This window comes from Trichosurus vulpecula, chromosome 5 (assembly GCF_011100635.1).
Source record: "Trichosurus vulpecula isolate mTriVul1 chromosome 5, mTriVul1.pri, whole genome shotgun sequence".
In the NCBI taxonomy this organism is placed as follows: Eukaryota; Metazoa; Chordata; class Mammalia; order Diprotodontia; family Phalangeridae; genus Trichosurus; species Trichosurus vulpecula.
In genome coordinates, this window is record NC_050577.1 from 89,903,674 (window position 1) to 89,926,799 (window position 23,126).

Sequence of the window (23,126 nt, forward strand, 5' to 3'; positions counted from 1 at the left end):
TGAATCTCATGGGTCTTGAAGGCATAAAAGACCTGGGTTCAAGTCCTTTCTCTTATACTTACTAGCTATGTGATTCAGGGCAAGTCACTTAACCGCTCAATGCTCTAGACAGCTCTCTAAGACTAAACTTCTGAGAGTGTCAGTCTGCATTAGTGTAGGGAGTTTCCTTATCCTGGAGTTCTCTATATCAGTAAGGTCACAGGTCCAATTTCTATCTCTATTTTAATGACTGTGAAATAGTCATCCTAGTATTCTAAACTAAGGCTCAAAGGAACCAGATGACTTTCTTGATCTGCTCCTCCCTCCATCTTGTTACTGCTGTCCCATAATCATATTGTATTCATTTTTTGTGTTATCTCTTCACCTTGGCCTCTTAGAGTCTCTGACTTCGTTTTAGAAAAGGCAGTGTATAAATCAACTTTTTCATGAAGCCTTTCGTGATTCTCCCAACTGCTAATTCATCTGTTCAGTCATTTCACTAGTGTCTGACTCTTCATGACCCCATTTGGGGTTTTCTTGGCAAAGATACTGGGGTGGTTTGCCATTTCCTTCTCCAGCTCATTTTACAGATAAGAAACTGAGGCAAACAGGGTTGATAGTAAGTATCTGAGCCCAAATTTGAACTCATGAAGATTAATCTTCCTAATTTCAAGCCCAGTGCTCTATCCTCTGTACCATCTAGCTGCTCCAATTGCTAGTATTCTCTTCCCAAAATACTGTGCATGGAACCACTTTGTGCATGTGTATTATATGTATATATACACACACATACATATATATGCATATATATAAATACATTGTGAATATGTATATATGTATATATATATGTATGTATATATCTTTATGTATATAATCTCCCCCATTAGAATATGAGGGTAGGTATATAGATAGTAAGCACTTAATAAATGCATCTTGTTTGAATGATTGCCCAGGATCAGACAGAGTTATAACTTGTATGAATTGGAAGCTGCTTTTGAGATCATCTACTCCAATCTCTCTCATTTTACAGATAAAGAAATGGAGTCCCTTATGTTTTGAACTTTGACAGTTGCATTTCACGTACATTTGCTCCTCATAAACCTATGATGAGGGTACTACTATTATTTCCACTTTGCAGATAAGGAAAATGAAGCTAAAATAATATGTGATTTGCCCAGTGTCACCCAGTTATTAAAGCATCTGAAGTAAGACTTGAACCCAGGTCTTGTGACTCAAAGTCTAGCATTCCATCCTGCCATTCCATGTTGCCCTTCCTAGTTGAATCTGAGTCTTGGGACTCCTAAGTCTATAGCACTCATCATTCTTGCCCTCAAGGAATTTCTCTTCTAGCAGGGGAGATAAGGCATACACATATAAAAGAGCCGAATACTCAAGGTAATAAAAAGATTAAGTGTTGAGATCAATCATATGGTAAATATGATAGGATTTCAGAACAAAAGGAGATCATGGGCTGTCATTGTTTTTGTTACATGTTATAAATATAAGCCACAGAATCACCAAAATATTAGCTTGTAATATTTTAAGCCCTTAATAAGTATTCCGTCTCTGATGATGACAGAATTCCACAGTTCAGGCCAGGCAAATGAGAAATACATTAGGCTGCTAAGAAGACTATTCAGAGGATAAGGTGATTACTGTTTCCTTATTCTCCTTGAAAAATGCCCAAAGGGGCTCAGAGAAATGCCCAACCATCCAATAAGGCAGTCCAACAATCCTCTGTCCAGAACTGAAGATGATGATTTCACCTGAAGCTGTAAATGTAACTGTGGTCAGTTCTTTTCTGTCCTAATGTCTAATGTGGTTATTTTAATTTATTGCTGCCTTGTTACATTATCTAAAGAATTTATCAGTAAACGGAGTCCTTCTTAATGCAGAACTCTGAGTGTGCTTTTAAATTCCACATGATGAATTATCTTGAAATTCTCTAACCTAATATTGCCAAGGCTTATGTAGGGCATCTTTAGAAATAAGAGTCTTCATAAGAAGTAATACGCCATTTCAATCGCAATTGCATTAAAGAATCTCTGATGAGGAAGGAAGTATTATGTCATGGGCCATTCAGGCAACTGGATTTAAGACTCCTGGATCAGACCTGTTTTCAATTTGGCTTCTAGCTTTTCTGCGGACCGATAGCTGGTCAAAAATCAAAGTTGGACTTCTGAAGTTCCCTAGACTTTCCCACCCAAGTGATCTAAGGATCATTTTCTTGTGGCTTTCCCTCAGTCCTATAACATGACAGAGGGAAGCCACTGGAATAAGAAATCTTTAACTAGTTGATTTCCCTCACTTCCTTCCTCTTTAGGGCAACCTTCTTGTAGAGCCTCACACAGAGAGGTGATGGACTTAAGACGGAGGATCAGACATACATTTTTGGACAAGGTCAATATGGGAATTTGTTTTGTGTGACTGTGCATATTTGTTACAAGGTCTTATTTGTGTTTTTCTTTTTCCAATAGTGTGGGGGTGTGAGGGAGAGAAATGAATTAATTGAAAATCTGATCAATTAATTAAAAAAAATAATAGCATCATGGAAAAAAACATTGGTCTTGTCAACAGAACTAAGGTTTATTTTTGGCTGTCTCTGACTGTGAGATCCTTGTCCGATCATGTGGTTTCTCTGTGTCTTTTTCAATTTCCTTATTTATAAAATAGGAACAATAATATTGCTGGTTACTGTGAAGAAAGGGCTTTATAAAACTAAAACTGCCATATAAATGTGAGCTATTAATACTGCAATTTTGTTCCTCTACTCTGAAATCAGCATGTCTTCAGAAGGCTTTGTGGGTACTAGGAAGCACCCCCATAGTCACTGCTCAGTTGTGTTGGTCATTTGCTAGTGGCCAATAGGTAGCTCTTTGCTATACTAGCCCTTTTGATCCATGTTGTTCAAACACCTACTATGTGCCAGGCACATACTGGGCTCAATGTATTTACTCAGATCTAAGTCAATACTTAAGTGATTTAGGCTTACAGGTTCATGGAGTGATACCATATTGCATTAAATGTCTTCAATTTGAAGGATACACTTGGTAGAGCTATTAAATCATGCACTAATATGACTCAGTCTGTTATTTGGGTATATATAAGGGGATTTTTCCAGCCCTGGAATATTAATTTCTTGGCTAACATCAGCCATCAGAACTCATGATGAATGTTCTTACAATGAATACCAAATTAACCCTAACTAATTAGATGCTTTTATAAGTTATTAATGGGGTGTCATTTTGGTCTGATCCTCTCCACGTATATGATGTTCATAAAAGAATCTACTTGTCCTCGAAACAGATAAATTTGCCTTCCTTATTTGGATTTGTCAACTTCAGTGAAATGTTCCCCCAGACCCTTTGTTCCTGGTAGACAGAGTGAGCTAAATGCCCTTGAAACAGGGTTTGATATATGAGGAGTCAGCGTCCTTTTTTTTTTTCTTTTTTCTTTCCCTAATCCATTGCTTGTAATTGGAGGGAAGAATTTCTTGGCTAGCTATAGGCAGCTTATTCATGGGCAGACTGGTTGATGGACAGCGTAAGGGCAGAAGATATACAGCTTCCTAATAAGGGGCATATTCTTTGCATTTAGAAGACAGCTTATGGGAAGACATCAAGGAAGGAGAATTGCTTATGCCATCATATTGAGGCAAATGACATTTGCTGAATGATACAAAGAGAAAAGCATTAAGGGGCAAGTAATTAACTCAGTGTCTTAAGGCAAGCTCATTTAAGAGTTTATATACAACTGTTACCTGAATAAAGCCCATTCCTCAAGGAGACAGCAAAGATTTGTATCAGACAAAATATGACTCAATTGGAAGGGGGAGGGAAAACCAACTCCTGGGTTCTGGGGACACTGATTCTGAATCTTGCTTGATCCTTCTTTGAAAAGCGACCCAAACTCATCCCAACTCCCACACAAGACTTCTACTGGACACAATAGTCACTATTCTCATGCTTGACATTGCGGGGAAGGCTAGATTTCCAAATTCAAGCTTCCTAAAAATGAGAGCTATCCCAAAGTTGAATGGAATGCCTTGAGGGGCAACAGGTTCCACCGATTGAAGATCTTCAGGTAGAGGTTAGATAACCCCTTGTTGGATATGGTACAGTGGGGATTCCTTTCAGTTGTGTGATGGATTAGATGACTGCTGAGGGCACTCCCCAAACTCTGTGAGTCTATAAATCCCAAATGTTGTTGCCTTCACTACTATAACCAAATTACCTTCACTTCTGCCATTGTCCTTAGCCTGGTACCAGGCTGGTTAAAAGCTGGTAGGCCCACGCTGCCATAGGAAGATTTCATACCTTCTTCTGGCTCTGTTATGCCCCTACAACCCCCAGTCTAGCCCCAAACCAAATTCTGGCTTCTGTGGCACTCTACATTCTAGTCAAGTGCAAATGTACATCACTGGTCACATCTATTTTCTGTTTGTCACCTCTGTTCCTTTTGCCCAAGCATTTTGGCTTTTCAGAAACAATCTCTCCATCATTACCCTATGTGGAACTGTCAATATTTTCATCCCAATCTCATGGCGGCACTCAATTTTTGTATTCTCTGCTTTTTTCTTTTATCCAAAGGTTGCTCTTCACTTTAAATATAACTTTTACATTTTACTCATTCTCAATTTACAAGATGAGGAAATTACAGCTCAAAGTAACTGCATTGACAACTGATAAGTGTCAGGGCCAAGATTCAGATCTGGGTCTTCTGACTTTAAATCTATCACCATTTCCACTTAAATGAGGCTTTTCTGAATCAGAAAATTGACTCCAAAGAAACATGATTAAGCATCACCTTTGGAGTCAGAAATATGAGACTCATAGCTGCTAACAACAGGGGGGAGATATAAAACTGGGTCCCATCACTCTTTGGCCAGTAAATTACTGGACAGTAAAAGAAATCTAGCATCCAAGTAAATAAATGTTATTTTAACTTTACAGAAGTCCTGTAGGAAGGATTTCTGCCAAATCAATGGTAAGATGAAGGGAGAAAGGGGTGGGGAGAGGAGAAGAGAGAGAGGAACAGAGAGAGAAATGGAGAGAGAGAGAGAAAGGAAGGCAGAGAGAGAGCGTGCACGAGTGTGTGAGTGTGTGTGTGTGTGTGTGAGTATTGGTGGGGTGGGGAGGGTGGATTTCAAAACCACTTTCAATAAGATTGTTTCATTCAATACAGAGAGTCAACATCTGTACCTCTTCACATAACCACCCAGCCAAACTAAAGTAAGTCCCTTCAGGTTACTGTGCTACCTGAATGATTTGAACATCCCTTCAAGAGATAATATCAGATAACAAGAGTATGAAAAGTCACTGATGCAGAAGGAAGGCTGAGAGGCCTGAAACGAAAATCTCTTTGCTATATCTCCACTCTAACCATAAGTTCAGGGCCAGAGAGAATCAAGAATGATAACAGATGATCAAGTTAGTCCCAGAAATAGGAGTCTGGACTCTAGGCTATCAGTTCTGCCCTTCTGCCTGGGCTTGAATTGGTCTGACAGCTATGACTTCGAGTGAGTAAGGGATGGCTAATTAGGGGAGTTGTGCTTGTCAGGTTCTGTTAGTTCCAGGTGACATCACTTTACTGTGATTCTCAGATTGAAAAGTCTTCCTTAGGAAAAAAAAAAAAGCAACAACAGGAACAACTAAACTTAGCCTTCAAGGTTCCAACATCCATCTCGGGTAGAACCTGCTGTAGCTAGGAAACTAAGCAAGAATGATGAGAAGCTAGCTGACATCCTATTGCTACTGAAGTAGTGGCAGTGACAGCTTCTAGTTGTGAAGCATCAAAGACCCAGAGAGAGGAAACTGGAAGGGGCAGGAAAAACAGATGCTAAGACCAAGCTATCGTAAAATATGGTTGCAAGAATAAAATAAACTTACTGCTCTTAAAGGAAACTACAACTGATCCAATAACTAAAATAACAAAATGGTGCTGAGTTTTGGTGTCACATATTTTTAAATAAGTGGGATTAATGCTTTGATTTTTATATCACAATCTTTTTTAGATCCACATCCAACTGGGAGAGATAAAAAGTTGGAAAGATAATTTCTGGGTAATTAATCATTTTATTATGACTAGTGAACAATTAATAAAAGGATAGTTGTCTCTCATAAACCAAGATGGACCATGCAGGTCTCTTAATACTTGTATGCCCTTGAAAGAGTGGGTGTTCCTAATAAGTGGCGATTGGTTAACAATTAATGAGATGAATATAATGAAAGGTAGACCTATTCCAATGTGGGGCTGGGGGACTTGACTTTGATTATGTCACTCTTACTCCCAGACTACCCCTAGCCCCAGGCAATCTAGTCAAAGGATCTACCTCCCACCCAACCCTGAGTAGAACACAATGGGCTTCCCTACTTGGGTGGAGTCTCAACCAGATTAAGGACAAAGTTAATCCAGTATCATTATTAGCAATGTCCTCCAGATGCTGGCTGAATAACCTATAAGAGGCTGATTTCTGAATGAGGAAATAGGAAGGTAAAAATCCTGGTCCTAACTCAATGATTGGTGAATCTTCCCTTGTTAAGCAAAAATGAATGACCCAAAGACCAAAGCTGATGAGGCTATTCAAACTTGCACAGCCAGAGCTTATCATCTACCCAAGAAAAGGTACATTTCTGAATCCATTTCTTTGTAGCCAAAAGGAGTCATTACAAAAGTGTCCTTATGTACATTACTGTGGTCATTGTGCATATTGTTTTGTTTTTTTCACTCTGCTTCTGTTCAGTGAAAACTTCCTGGGCTTCTCTCAATTCTTCACATTCATAATTTCTTACCGAGCAATAATATTCTATTGCATTTATGTATCACTGTTTGTTCATCCATTCTCCACTGTGTTAACAGATTTTTGTTACCACAAAATGTTCTACAATGAATATTTTACATATCTATAGGCAGCTAGGTATAGGCAAAGTGGATAAAGCGTGGGACCTAGAGTCAGGAAGACCTAAGTTCAAATCCATCCTCACACACATATATCCTTTGTGACCCTGAGCAAGACACTTGATCTTTGTGTGCTCTTGGTTTCCTCCTTTGGAAAAGGGAGTTAATCACAGCATCAACTTCCCATGGTTGTTTTAAGGATCAAATGAAATGATACTTGCCAAGCACTTAGCAAACCTCGAAGCACTACATAAATGCTAGTAGTTACTATTATTAGAGAACTCTTCCTTCTGTCTTTGACTTCCTTAGGCATATTTCCAGCAATGACATTTCCAAGTCATAACATATAAACACCTTGGCATGTGTTATATCTTCTTAGTGACTTGAGTACATAAAACTAGTACATTTCTTACCACAGAATCTTAGAGTTGGAAGGGATGATAGCGTCATAGGACTGAGAGATAAAAATCCTTTATTTTAGCTCCTACTTGAATCATTATTCTCCTGTGGCAACCTCCCAAAAGTAGAGACCAAACCAGCAATATTCAGGACAAACACCACAACATATGCCTTCACATCAAATTTTTAAGCCAGATTCTGTTGGGGTGTCTTATCCCGGGCATAGTTTGCTTTGAATATATTTGTTTGCATGTTGTTTCCACTGTTAGATTATAAACTCCTTGAGGGCAGGTACTGTCTTATATCTCTAGTACTTAGCACCATGCCTGGCATGTAATAGGTGCTTAATAAATATTTTTTGATTGGGAAGAGATCTTAGACTTCAGAATACAATGTCCCAAGAAGAGGAGACACTAGAACACCTTGAGGCTACCTTTAGGAGGCCATCAAAGCTGCCAATGGGGAAACAGGAGACATGCAGGGGATGCTCTCACTTGGAGTATAAGCACGGACTGCCAACTATCTGGTCGATTCCCATTTTATCTAAATGTTGTTGATACACAAGGTTCTATTCTCAGTTGTTGCTATATGCTGAAGGAGTAGAAGTACTGTCAGTAGCTTCTAAATTTTGGAGCCTGTAGAAAAACTCTGGTTGCCATGATCCCTTTTCTCAGGGATAGTTCTGATAAGAAATAGTCATCTAGGCTCTGCCTGAAGACTTCTGATTGACAGCTAAGTTATTCTCATGAGATATCACCTTCCATTCCTGGGTAGTCTTAATTATTAGGAATCTATGTGTAACATTATAACTTTCACTCTATGGTTTTAGCTCTGCCCTCTGGGGACTAGCAGAATAAAATCTAATCCCTCTTTCATTAGAGGACCCTTCAAAATATTTGAAGACATCATCATCCTCCTTTAAGTATGTTCTTCTTCAGGCTAAACATCTCAGTTTTTTTCAACTAATTTATTTCAACTCAATAATAGCTCAGTCAAATACCTCATACTAATCAGACTGACTAATACGACAGAAAAGGAAAATGATGGATGTTGGAGAGGATGTGGGAAAATTGGGACACCAATGCATTGTTGAAGGAGTTATGAACTGATCCAACCATTCTGGAGAGCAATTTGGAACTATGCTTACCCTTTGACCCAGCAATACCACTGTTAGATCTATATCCCAAAGATATTTTTAAAAAAGGAATTTTTTTTGTATAAAAATATTTATAACAGCTCTTTTTTTAGTGGCTAAGAATAGGAAATCGAATGTATGCCCATCAATTGGGGGATGGCTAAATAAGCTGTGGTATATGATTGGAATGGAATACTATCATGCTATAAGGAATGACGAATAGGATAATTTCAGGAAACCTAGAAAGACCTGCATGAACTGATGCAAAGTGAAGTGAGCAGAACCAGAATAATGTACACAGTAACAGCAATGCTGTTTGATGAAGAACTGTGAATGACTTACCTATTCTCAGCAATACAATGATCCAAGACAATCCCAAAGGACTATTGATGAAACATACTTTCAGAGAAAGAATTGATATTGTTTGAATATAGACTGAAGTATACTATTTTCACTCTTTCTTTCTTTCTTTTTCTTTTGAGTCTTCTTGTACAAAATGACTATATGGAAATGTTTTACACAATTCCACATGTATAACCTATAGCTGATTGTTTCCCATCTCAGGGAGGGGGGAAGGATAGGAGGAAGGGAAGTGGGGGGATAGAATTTGGAACTTAAAACTTAAAAAAAACCCACAAGGGTTAAAAGATTGTTTTAACATGTAATTGGCAGGGAGGGATAAAAATACATTTACAAAAATAATAGCTCAGTTAATTGATCAATGATCTAATTTATGTGAGTAATCCCTCATCAGTTCAGATCATGGCCTATTCATGCCTTCCCATCTCTGGTTCTTGTTATTCAAGTCCTCTTATGAATCCTTGATAGAAGTCTATCTAGATACCTCCCTCCTCTGGGTCTTATAAAATTCTGAGTATACTGATACTGTGCCCAAGGAATTCATCTGTTATCTCTCACTCTCATTTGATGGCTGACCTGCCTCCAGAATTAAAATGCTGCCTTAATAGCTATGTATCATGGGGCAAGTCATTTTAACCTCTGAGCCTGAGTTTTCTCAACTTATAAAATGAGATCCTTGGAAGGTCTCTTCTAGCTCTATCATCTTACAATTGATTGCTTGTTGACTAGGCATCAGGATCATGACTAGGATAGGAAGACTGGGGTTTGGGTCTAGGACATCAACATTTAGGGAACACTGACAGCATTTATACTGCTTCAATAGCAAAGAAAGAACTCAGCTTAGCATTTGTTTAACAAGGCTAATTAATTTTAAAAGGAAGCTACCAGGTGGCATGCTTCCTTTCTCCCTGCCTTCCCTATAGCCAGACATGAGCTGAGGTCCTCTCCAATCCTGTCCTGTTGTACCCCTGCCCCCTCAATTGATTTTTGTCCTAAAATGTTGATTGGAGGGTATATTTTATATTACTTAGCTTTGTCACCAAAATTGCTTAATTAGCAATTAAGCAGCCTGGAGCCACCAAAAGGGATCCAGAGATCTAGGAAGGACCTCAAAAAGGGAGGGCCAGGATACAAAAGTCATTTATTTCCCAATGCTGCCTAGGACTGGCCCTTAGCTTGCAAGACTAGTGGATTGGAGCAACCAACCCAATTCAATGGACTGCCTGAGGACCATCTGTATTGTTAATGTATTTTTGCTTAATTTGAAGATCTTCCCTTCCATTAATAGGTCCATGTGATCTGCTTAAGTCACATAGAAGCCTAAGTCACCTGCAGTAGGAAGAACTTGGTGAACAAGTGGAGCAGGAAGGGTGAAACAGAGCTGAAAGGAAGTGAGGTCAGAGCAGTTAGAGCAGTGGGAGAGAGAGGATGCAGATAAGCAGCTAGGATTGTGTTTGTTTGTGGGAAGGCTTTGGGATGGAGTTGCTCCCTGTAGTGATAATGCTTATTAATTTCTTTGTTGCTATGATTGATTTGGTTTACTGGTGTTGAGATTTGGCTTTCTAGTGTCTGAATACATGTTTTGCTTCTGTCTTCTAGATGGAGAGTGTTATATTTTGCGATTCAGAGCCACACTGGTATATTCATAGCAATAGAAACCGTTGTGAATATTGCCTTGATGATATACCACCCTACAAATTATTGATTCAAATCTATGTTTCCTACCCTACCTCAAAACTTATAAAGCCATGTGGTTACTGAAGGTGGTTAAGCCTTACTGACACAAACCCAAAGAGTCAATCTTTGCAGTACACTAGGGGGATGTTAAACAGTGCAGCTGACATCCCAGATTTCTCTTGGATTGCACTTGGGAAAAAAAATAAAATTACTCCACATCTGCTATCTTTTTATAATTAAAAAAAACCCAAAACAACTTTATACCTTCAAATATTTCATGCTTCAGCACAGAAATGATCATAAGACCAAGTAAAAACCATTTCTATTTTGACACTCTTGGCCACCTACACTACTTTAAGTCTATTATAGTTTTTAAGGCTTTGTTTTATCTCAAAAGAAATATATCACATTGTTTGGGCATTGCTTTCATTTTTAAACTAAAACAATACAAGAAAAGCCAAGAGCAACAAAGTTCCCCCAAAGAAATCACTATCTCCTATGATCCATCTTAGCTTCAACAGTTATTAAAGAGGTAAAAACTTCTGCTCAGAAATCTTTCTCTTCCCCCGATGTACAACAATAACTTATATTTCTATAGCACTTTCAGATGGAGAAAGAACCTTATTTACAGCAGTGCTGTGAGGTGGGGAGGTAGGTAGTGCATGTAAGAATCATGGGACAAGAATCAGAAGGGACTTAGAGACTTTTCTCTACCTCACCCCCATGTTAAAGATGAGGAAACTATGGCCCAGGGAAATGAAATGATTTGCCTAAGGCAATATAGGTAGGCAGCATCAGAGGAGAGAGTGAACCTGTATTCTTATCCCCATTTTACAGATAAAGTAAATGAAGTCTAGAGAGTCAAAGCAACTTGCCCATGGGCACATAAGAGAGGGCAGCAGAGAAGAGGGAAAGGTCAGTTGGAAAAGGCAGTGCTAAAAGGGTTAATTGAAGGACACCAAAGATAAACTTGGCTGATTTCATTCAAGGTTGCCATTAAAACAATGAGGGGAGATGATAGCTCACCCTGGGTCTCTGCTACATTATGACTTTAAACATACATGCTGGCCACTACAAACAAGCAGAGTCCTTTGAAGTTCTTTGTGATTTTATGATTCTAGGGTGACAACTCAACATTTATTGTGAGATTTATCTGTTAGAGAATGATTAGTTCCTGAAGATTTCACAGAGATTGTTACAGTTGTGACCCCCTCATCTCCTAGAAGGTAGTCTGAAGTGAAGAAGACCAGGTAACTTGTGGCTGAATGGGAAGGTATGTGTGGCACCAAGCCCTCCATCAAACACCTGCTGCCCTGTCATTCCATTGCCTGAAGGTAATCATCACTTTTCTGGGCAAGATCTTCCCTCTATGTTATTTTCCTGATGCTCACTACTGTGGTTCCCCTTGGCTTTTGAAAAGCTGCCTAAGAACTCATCCAATATTTTTCCTGCCTAGTCCTTGAAATCTGATAACTCACACACTGATGGATTTCTAGCTTTGATTTGTGGGTGGTAGTGGCCAGCCACTTTGGTCCAATCTTTTCCTGTCCTGTTGACTTTCTCACATACCCTGGGCTGAGCCACTTCCCTGCTAATCAGATCTGTTAATTCCTGGGCACAAATTGTCCTTACCTCAGCCCTGTAGTGACTAGCAGGACAAAACACTAGGAACTGTCACTACCTCATAAGTAAATTAGATGACTTTATGTGGGCTACCTTCAAGCCAAGAACAGGCTGATGTGTCTGCTCAGTGTTATTTATTCCTTTATTTCTTGTTGTTCTGTGCTCTATATTCCATACTTCTCACTTCTTCCATTTCTATGGATTTCCCAGTAAATGACTCCCTCCCACTTCTGTCCCATTCCTAAAAATTCAATGAAATGAAAAAAATTATAAAAATCAAAAAAGTAAACCTAATAATTCTCACCTTTTTGTTCTCCTCCCTTTGCGTTTGGGATACTTTCCTAAAGGTCTACCTACCTCAGCATTATTTTTCCTTTAAATTTTTAGATTCTAAAAGGTAGAGTCTATGTCTCATCTTTATGTGTTTATGATGGCAGCAGCTGGGTGGCACAGTGCGGATAGAGTGCTGGGCCTGGAGTCAGGGAGACTCATCTTCCTGAGTTCCAAACTGGCCTCAGACACTTACTAGCTGTGTGACCTTGGGAAAGTCACTTCACTCTGTTTGTTTCAGCTTCCTCATCTGTAAAATGACCTGGAGAAGGAAATGACAAAGCACTCCAGTACCTGTGCCAAGAAAACTCCAAACAGGGTCCTGAAGAGTTGAAAACGACTGAACAACAACAACAACAAAAGAAGGCACTGTGTGAACATGGGGCCTAAATAAATACTCTGAAAACGATTATTCTTTTAATGATTCAGAAGAGAGCAGAAGGGCCAAATTTCAGTATTATAAGGCACAGTGAGTGACATAATGGAGAGAAAGCTATCCTCAAAGTTGAGAAGATCTGCGTTCAAGTCCTGTATCAGACATATTTGGGCTGTGTGACCCTGGGAAAGTAGCCTAACCTCTCAGTGCTCTAGGTTACTGTAAGATTCTAAGTTACAGAGAAGGTGCTGATCACTCACTGATGGAGGAGTGCTCATAGGAATGAAATCACAGGTCCAGATATTATCTCTGTTCTTCTTTTGTTTTTGTCAAAGAAGTTAAATGTCTAATCACCATTATATTTCATTTTCCTACACAAAGAAGTCCAGTAATATTATAGGATGCAATGGTATTATAGGTTACAAGCTACATGGGGACGGAGTTCACTGAGGGATGTCAATCAATAAATATTTATGATGCACAACAGCTAAGTAGTTATTAATCACCTTCTATCTGTCAGAAACTGTTAAGACGAAGATGTGGATTGAAAGAGTAAGGATTGATCTGAAGGGCATTGAGAAGGCTCTTCCTTCCTAAAATATCCCCTCCTGCATTAGGACTCAATAAATTCCACCTTTAGATATTAATTCCCTTGAACCTTATAGGATTTTAGGTATTCAAAAGTCATCTACTAAAGCATAAATATTTGTATGAGGAATAGAGCCCCAGGGGGACTGATTAACTTTAGCTTGGCATAGCTGTATTGATGGATGGATATTTCTGACTCAATCCCTCTCTGGGGTTGGGCTATCCATTCCATCCTTTTTTCTCTGTGACATGACGTGACTGCTACAATTTCCAAATACTTGTCTCTGATCCCCAAGCTTGTGGGGTGTTTGGATTGCAGTAAGAGCTAAAATGGCTTCTTGGCATATATAAATCCCCTGCCTCTCTGAAATGACCCTAGAATATGGGGTTTATTCAGTACTAGAGGAAAGGGAATAATATTAAATAAGACAATTTAATTCCCAAAGATACTTGACAGCCCATCAAACATGTCCCCATTGGTAAGCCTTTCAGAAATGATCAATTTTGTGCTATTTCAGGAACAGAAAGCTTGAAAAATTCAGTTTATTTGATCAGTGTTTAAAGGTACAGAAGCACAGAATAGTGATGGAGTATCATAAAGGTGTTTCCATCTGTTCATCGGACTCTTAGTTTTGCAGAATCAGCAATATTTCTTGAGATGGAATATTAGGATCAGACAGGACTTCTGAGGATCATCTGTATTATAGCTGGGACTGGGAGATGATCTATTATAGTCTCACAGATAAGAATTCACCCAATCACAAATCTACCACCTTGGTAGGCATGAGTTCCTGGGAATGGACCAGAACTCTCCTGACTCTCAGTTCCAGTCTTTCTACTGTTGCATGCTTATCTTTGGCAGAGATTGGACTAACCTCTATATGTGCCTCCTTAAACCAATTCTTTCTCATGTCTGCTAACTGAAATTCCACCATCTCTTTTAGTAGCCCAGTCCAATGGAGGCCCATTTCATTGAAGTCCATACTGAACGGTTATATAGACAAACATTTGACACCATGGTCAGACTGTCTTTCTTTTTTTTCCTGGGTAATTAATAATCAATAAATTAACCAATTCAATTCAGATCTCATAAAAAATCCTTAAAGCCAAGCAATCCTACCCTAAGATCCTGTTTATTTACCTTTTTAATTACAGGCCCCTTACTGGAATTGCAGTTTAGCCAAGATATCAGTAACTTTGAGAATTACACCAATTATTACTAGTGAGCCCTTTTTTTTAAGAAGTCTTGCATATAAGGGGGAAAAGATCATAGAATGATGACTTATATTACAAAATAATTTGTTTTATTTTATTTAAAAAATTTTGAGTTCTTATAAAAGGTTTTTTTTAAAATAAATATGCGTGTGCATTTATTTTGAAGGTTGGTGATAGGAAAGGTTCAGATTTGTTATTTTTGTTAGTGTAGGGAACTTCTAGCCTGAAAATTCTTTCCACCAATACAGATCAGCAACTCATCTGTATTTGTTGTTGTACTGAACTGTCCTGTCTGGAGGCACTGAGAGATTAAGTGACCTGCTTATGGTCATAAAGCTCTGACGGGAGCAAAACTTGGGCCCAAGTCTTCTTGACACCAAGGTTGGCCTTGTGTTTCATATGCTACACTGCCAATCCTGCTTAAAAAAAAGATTTACTTAAAAATTATTGAATGATGATTTAATAAACTGATTGTATAAACGAGGTGAACTTGCAACACGAAAATGCTATTTTTTCTGAAAGTGGAGAGAGAACCTCGAAATCTGTCATTAAATCCTTCCCCAACTCCCACATGAACCAACCAAACCAAAACATCACCATTTTACTTGATTTGCCTGCTTACCAACTGTTGACCTTTAGGGCCCCACCCTGCATACTGGAGTTTGGCATTGCTGACTTCTGGAGGATCCAAGCTTTGAGGATCTCTGAAAAGAAACACATGGAGAAAATCAGTGGGAATCAAAGGTTTTATATGCTTGGACTTCATCGTCTAGCCAGCACGCGGAGTCCTTTCTCTTCTGCATCAATTATGAAGAGTTCTGGCTGATTAGTACATAAGATATCTTACTCAGTCTCCATTACAATTCCTTGCATGTGTAAAATGTACAAAAAAAAAAACCGGAAAGAAGTCCATCCCTGCCTAGCCCAAATGGTAAACACTCATCAAAAGAGAAAGCAAGCAAGAATGGCACACTGATCAAATTTTAAACTATCCAGAACAGTGAAAATTAAAAATTGAAGTGTATAGCAACACCCCTAAGTTCACAATAGCTCCATCCCCATCTTTCACATTCCAAGCAAATATTCCTAAACACAATACAAGGTCAATTTAACTTCCTTATATAATGGGCTTCAGTTAAATCCTTTTCAATTCTAAATCCATGATCCAGGAGGAACAGGGGGCTTTGCTGCACATATTTATATCACCTAACATGGAAGTGTGGTAGGTGAAAGATGAAATAACTGAGGAACAAAGGTTCAAGCTTCTAAGCATATTAATTTATTAAGCAAAGCCTGCCAATTGCATAACAAATCAGGATGAGGACTCCTCAGCTTTGGCACTGAACCCTGAACACAGGAGGAGAAAGATTTTTATGCATTAAAAGATAACAATTAACAGCCTATAAACTAGGATACAAAATTAAGTCATCTGATTTCTAATTGGAGGAAAGATTAGGGTCTTTCCAATTTGGGAGAAGAGTAAAAATGTACAATTCCCTGAAATCAGAAAAAGAGGTGTCCCACTCCTACTCAAGTGTCCACATTCAAAGAAACAGTAACTAATTGACCAGTATGGGGCCTGTTTTCAGAAGAGACATATGGGTTGCTTGAGATGTATAATTGTGAGAAAACTGTTTGCATCAATCTTTGGATCTGACTGGGTTTCTGGTCAGTAGAATCTAGGTCCTTAGTTAAGGGTCTCTAAGTGAGAGGTAGAGGGGGTCCAGCTTCCCAGTCATCAGAGTAGGTTCGAACAATGCAAAAAAGTTTTCTCATAATTTCTGTAATTGAATAAAATTTTCTTACAAGACAGAAATTGGATTAGACCCATAATGGAATAGAACTGAGCTACTTCCAGAACTGAGTCAAAAGATAGAGTCTGTGTAGTTCACTCAATTCCCACAATTCCCTCAGAGGCATCCTGCTTCTGGGAAAGATGTCCTTTATTCTCCTATCATATAGGTGGCAACAGCCTCTTTCCATTGGCTGTGTAGCCAGAACAGGCTGAATCTTTAAAATTAGGAGATGAGAAGAGTCATATTTTCTTTTCTATATGTCTAGAAAGTTTAGTAAAGGTCCTGTTCCTCCATGTCATGAACTGACTGAGTGGGAGAAAGAACTATTATCCCAAGGTGTGCAAAAAACAGTATCTCCACGATTTTCCTCTACAATAAACATCAAATCTCTGTCTAGAACAGGGGTGAGGAACCTGTGACCTTGAGGCTACATGTGGCCTTCTAGGTCCTTGAGTGCAACCTTTTGACTGAGTCCAAGTTTTACAGAACAAATCCTTGTATTCAGGGGATTTGTTCCATGAAGTTTGAATTCAAAGGGCTGCACATGAGAACCTAGAGATCCACATGTGGCCTCAAGGACACAGGTTCCCCACCTCTAGTCTAGAATCTACCTTTCTTTGCATCCCTAGTACTCAGCACAGTTCTGGGCCCATGGTAGGTACTTACTAAACACTTTTTAAAAGTATACAGTAACAATAATATTGTAAAAACAAATGACTTTGAAAGGTATAAGAACTATGATCAGTGCAATGACCATACATGATTCCAGAGCACTGATGATGAAATAAACTATTAATTACAGAGAGGTGATTAATTTAGAATGAAGCATATACATTTTTTTGTATGCAGCTATTGAGGAAATTAATTTTGCATGACTATGAATGTTTTTGTATAAAAAGTTTGTTTTATCTTAAAAATGAGTTGGGAGTGAGAAGGAGTGAACAGATTTCTTATGAAACATTACAATCATTTTCAGATGAGGTCACTCTATTATTAGTTTTACTTAACTGTTTTATTCTGTTACAGGAGACCTCAAAAAGTAGCAGTAATCTGTAAATGTTTATAATGTCAAAACAAAACACATCACTATAACTTCAAAAATGTTTGTTGACCTGAAATGGCTTGCCAAGGGATAAGGCTGTTGAGTACAATATTCCATAGACTAGAGATATGTATTTATTAAAGGCATTTAGGTTGAATTACAGGAGATGGCAAATGGAAAGAACTTAGCAACATTTTTCTGTTATTAGTTAAGGATAGTGCTTTAGGAAAGAAATTACATTTTAGGAGAAGTGAGCTGGGAAGGGCTTTCTGGGTATCATATGTGGTTCAGGAAAAGACTTAGAAACACAGATTTTTAACATGCACAAGGAAGATGTTCATAGTTGAATCCATTTTTTTGGCAGAAGTAGAACAGATCATTTTAGGAGCAGAAGGATATGAAAAATGTCTGATAGTCCAAAGTACCCTGGTGAAAGATGTTGAGGAGGTGAAGACTGAAGTCTTTCTCTGTGGTACACTGGTCACCATGGGCTACATTAAGGTGAGGAGAATGGTATGATCAAAATAACATGATAAAATCAAGTAGGTGATGCTAAGGTGAAGACTTTCAGTAAAAAGAATTGACTGTTAGGTCAAGTGTGACACTGTGAAAAGGTCAATAAACCGGAAGTCAGGATTTATAAGCCCAGATCTGCCACTAACTTGCTATGTAATCTCAGGCATGTCTCTCTGGGCTTCGACAATCAGTCAATATGCATTCATTAAGCACCTACTATTCCAGAAGGCAGCTAGGTGTTGCAGTGGATAGAGTGCCAGGCCTGAAGTCAAGAAGACTCATCTTCCTGAGTTCAAATCTAGCCTCAGACACTTACTAGCTATGTGACCATGAGCAAGTTGCTTAATCCTGTTTGGCTCAGTTTCTTCATCTATAAAATAAGTTGGAGAAGGAAATGACAAAGAACTCCAGTATCTTTGCCATGAAAACCCCAAATGAGGTCACAAAGAGTCAGACAAAACTGGAAATAACAGAAAACAACAAATCCCAGACAGTGGGGGGTAAAAAAATAAAAGTGATGAAGCAGAGCCAGGATGGAGGAGTAAAGGTAGGGACTCACCTGAGCTCTCCCTCAAAATCCCTCCAAATACCTTTAAAAATGACTGAACAAATTCTAGAGCAGCAGAAAGCAAAAAGATGGAGTGAAACAAATTTCTAGCCCCAAGACAACTTGGAAGGTTGGCAGAAAAAGTCTGCTGCACTTGGGTGACAGTTGAGCACAGTCCACCACAGGCTGTGCCAGCATAGCTCTGGCTACAGCAAACCAGGAACAGGCCTTGGGAGTAACTGAACTGGTAGTAGTGTTGGTGGCAGTGGCAGTTGCTTCCAGAGTTCTCAGCCCACAGATGGTAAAGGGATCGAACAACTAGTCAGAAGATTACAAGGGTCTTTTTGCACTGAGGCAGGACTCTGTTGCTTTGTCTATACTTGGATCTGGGTTCCAGTCTTGGGTGGAAGTCCCAGGGTGAGGAGGAGCACTAGCATCATTGAGCTTGCAGCCACAGTGGAGAGGAGACCCTCCTCACAGTCTAAGGGCAGAAAAGAGGGCTTGTGGTTGCTCACAGACCAGAGCACAGCCAGGAGAGTAGTAAACACCTCTCCTTAGATCATATTACCTTAGAAGAACTGAAAACTTACAGGTTCCCTAGAAATAGCTCTGAATAAAACCCCTGCACAAAACCCCTGAAGCTTGGCACAATGCACACTTCACCCTGGAAGCAGAGCCCTACTTCAACAATGAGTTAAAAGTCAAGTAACAGGCTGGGAAAATGAGCAAGCAACAGAAAAAAATCTCTGACTATAGAAAGTTACTATGGTGACAAGGAAGATCAAAACACACACTCAGAAGACAATAAAGTCAAAGTTCCTACATATAAAGCCCCAAAGAAAAATATGAATTGGTTACAGGCCATGGAAGAACTCAAAAGGATTTAGAAAATCAAGTAAGAGAGGTAGAATAAAATTGGGAAGAGAAATGAGAGGGATGCAAGAAAATAATGGAAAAACGAGTCAATAGCTTGGCAAAGGAGACACAAAAAATAGTGAAGAAAATAACACTTTAAAAAATAGACTAGGTCAAATGATAAAAGAGGTCCAAAAAGCCAACAAGGAGAAGAATGCCTTAAAAAAGAGAACTGGCCAAATGGAAAAGGAGGTTCAAAAGCTCACTTGAAGAAAATAATTTCTTAAAAATTAGAATGGAGCAAATGAAAGCTAATGACTTCATGAGAAATCAAGAAACAATAAAACAAGACAAAAAATGAAAAAAATAGAAGAAATTGTGAAATATTTCATTAGAAAAACAACTGACCTGGAAAACAAACCCAGGAGAGAAATTAAAAATTATTGGACTACTTGAAAGCCATGATCAAAAACAAAGCCTAGACATAATCTTTCAAGAAATTATCAAAGAAAACTTCACTGATATTCTAGAACCAGAGGGTAAAATAGAGTTTGAAAGACTCCATCAATAACCTCTTGAAAGAGATCCCAAAACAAAAACTGCTAGAAATATTATAACTAAATTCCAGAATTCCCAGGTCAAGGGGAAAATATTGCAAACAGTTAGAAAGAAACAATTCAAGTACTATGGAGCCACAGTCAGGTTAACACAAGATTTAGCAGCTTCTACAGGAGGGCTTGCAATATGATATTCCAGAGGGTGAAGGAGCTAGGATAACAACCAAGAATTGCCTACCCAGCAAAACTGAGTATAATCCTTTAGGGGGAAAATAAACATTCAGTGAGATAGAGGACTTTCAAGCATTCTTGATGAAAAGACCAGAGCTGAGTAGAAAATCTGACTTTCAAATACAAGACTCAAGAGAAGCATGAAAAGGTAAACAGAAAAGGGAAATCATAAGCGACTTAATAAGGTTAGATTGTTTACATTTCTACATGGGAAGATGATATTTCTAACTCACAAGACCTTTCTCATTATCAGGATAGTTAGAAGGGGTATATATAGACAGAGGACAGAGGTATGAGTTGAATAGGAAGGGATGATATCTAAAAAAATAAAATGAAGGGGTAAGAGAAGAATTTACTGGGAGAAAGAAAAAGAGAGAGGTAGAATGGGGTAAATTATTTGACATAAAAGAGCTTTTACAGTGGAAGGGAAGAGGACGGAGGTAAGAGGGAGTGAGTGAACCTACCCTCGTTGAAATTGGCTCGAAGGGGGAAGAATATATACACTCAATTAGGTATAGAAATCTATCTTGCCCTACAGAAAAGTAGGAGGGGAAGAGGATAAGAGAAAGAGGAGTGGTGATAGAAGAGAAGGCAGACTAGAGGAGGGGGTAGTAGGAAGCAAAACAATTTTGAGGAGGTACAGGGTGAAAGCAGAGAGAAAATAGAATAAATGGGGTGGGGGATAGGACAGAGGGAGATACTGTTGGCAACAGTAACTTTGACTTTATTTTTCTTGTTGTTTTTTTGTCTATGTTTTCTTTCACAACATGACTATTATGGATATGTTTTGTATGACTACACATGTATAACCTATATCAAATTGCTTGCCTTCTCAATGGAGGTGGGGTACGGAGGGGCGGGAGGAAGGGAGAGAATTTGGAACTCAACATTTTAAAAAGCAATGTTAAAAATGGTTTTTACATGTAACTGGGGAAAAACAAAATAGTAAAAACCCCAAAAGTGGGACAGTGCCTTGCCTTATGGAGCTTACATTCTCCATTCAACTCAACCACGTGGTTCAGTGAAAAGAACACCGATTATGGAATGAAAGGACATAGCTCTTCCACCCGCTACCTAAATGATATTGGACATGTCACTGCCTCCTTTCATGACTCAGTTTCCTCATCTGTAAAAGGAGACTTGGAATAAATGGCCTGTTAAAGTCCCTTTTATCCCTAATGTTATGCCAGCATATACAGCACCTCCAAGGCAATTTAAGAAACTTGCATTAAGAACCTACTATGTACAAGGAATGTAAAGACAACTACAGAACAATTCTTAGCCTTAGGGAATGTAGACTGAGGCTTACCAGAAACACATTAGTGCAAAGGAGAGGGTTGGGATTGGTTGGAAAAGAAAGAACAGCAAAAAGGAAAGAACATTGGCTCTAGAGACAGAAGAGCTGGGTTCTAATCCTGCCTCCAAAGCTGAGTACCTGTATAGCCTTAGACAGTTCACTTAATCTCCTTGGCCTTCAGTTTCCTCATCTGTAAGGGTTTGGACTAGATGACCCATAAAGTTCCTTCCGGTTCTAGATCTGTGGTCTTGTGAATTCAGTATCACCTGACATTGGTAGAATGGGCTTTAACTTTCCTAAGACTTCCACATTTGCTCTCTCCTTTCAGCCTTACCTGGTTGTTATAAAGTACTACAGGGCAGATATTACTCCTATTTGATGCATGAGGAAACCAAGGAGGAATGGGGAATGAATTCACCTACCCCCTTCATCACCATCTTGATCTTGTTCACACTGTGGTGATATCAGTCAGGTGCTGCTTCTAAAAATACTGGGCAAGGCTCACAAACACAGTGAATCAGACTTGTCTGGGTGTCTTTGGAATTTGTCAGGCATAAAGGACTGGAAAGCAGATTAGAGAGAAATGCTGTTTAAATTCTGTAACCTTATTTGATTTTGAAATTCATTTTGTTAGCTCATGCTTTCCAAATAGGTGCCTAAGTTATTCAGGAACAACAGGGGATTAACCTCTCTCTAATTTAACAACTGTAAACTCCCGTAAATGTTAACTGAAAAGGGTATCACTGAGTGGATAATGTGCCTCCCAAGATTACAAAAACAGCAGTTCCAATATGCCAAGGTTATACATGCATTTAAATTTCCATTAGCATTTTCTCATTCATGCAGTGGGAGCCCTTTACTACTTTTGTGAAGTTGAAAGAAATTCATCCTTACCTCCCAACACATTTGGCACATCTATAAACAGTGGGAAGGTATCCTAGCATGGGGAAACAGCATGAGGAGTCAGAAGATTTGTAATAGAGTGCCAGATCTGCCACTTACCGGCTATTCAATTTGGAGTAAATCACAACCTCTCTTAGACTTGCTTTCCCCATCTGTGAAATGGGGATCATAAGAGCACTGATTACAACCTAGAAGAAACTTTGGAGGTTCTCACTCAATAATACCCTTAAGTTTACAGATGAGGAAATTGTGTCTAGAAAGAATCATTGTGTTATAAGGTCAACGGACTGCAAATTTGAGGCCGAAAGGGACACTGGAAATCATCTTATCTAATACTCTTACTTTGTTGATCAGGAAACTCGTCCCAGAGAGAAATGCCTTGGTCAAAATCACACAGGTATGGCTGAAACTTAAAGGCAGGTCTATGGAATCTGCAGTCTGAAATCTTTCCCCTCCCAAAAATATAGGCCATGTCTGCACCTTACAGGGTTTATGGAAGGATCAGATAAGAAAATTGGATTAGTTGTGCTTCTTTTATAAATTGCAAAGCATCATTCATTAATTTAATAATTTACTGAATACCATTTCTGTGCATAGCACTGTGCTTGGCTCTATGAGGAGATGTAAAATTAATGAGATACTATGTGGATGTAAGGCATTATTATTGATCAGTGAATAACTATCTCTGTATAGACAACAGACAAGCGAATGATTTCACAAGGCCATAAAGAAACTATTGGGGCCAGCAATGATTCGGCCTTTGAGATGTCACTGGAGGTATATCCAAGTTCATCCACTTACAC

General features: G+C 38.8%; 1 protein-coding gene across 1 annotated transcript in view; it reads right to left on the reverse strand.

Moving 5' to 3' along the window:
- The window catches only part of DPP6 (dipeptidyl peptidase like 6), a 1,232,953-nt gene that overhangs the window by 265,813 nt on the left and 944,014 nt on the right, over window positions 1-23,126 (reverse strand). The window contains exon 7 of the mRNA XM_036759527.1: window positions 15,202-15,283. Coding sequence (XP_036615422.1) covers window positions 15,202-15,283 — 82 coding nt within the window. The remainder of the gene's footprint in view (window positions 1-15,201; window positions 15,284-23,126) is intronic.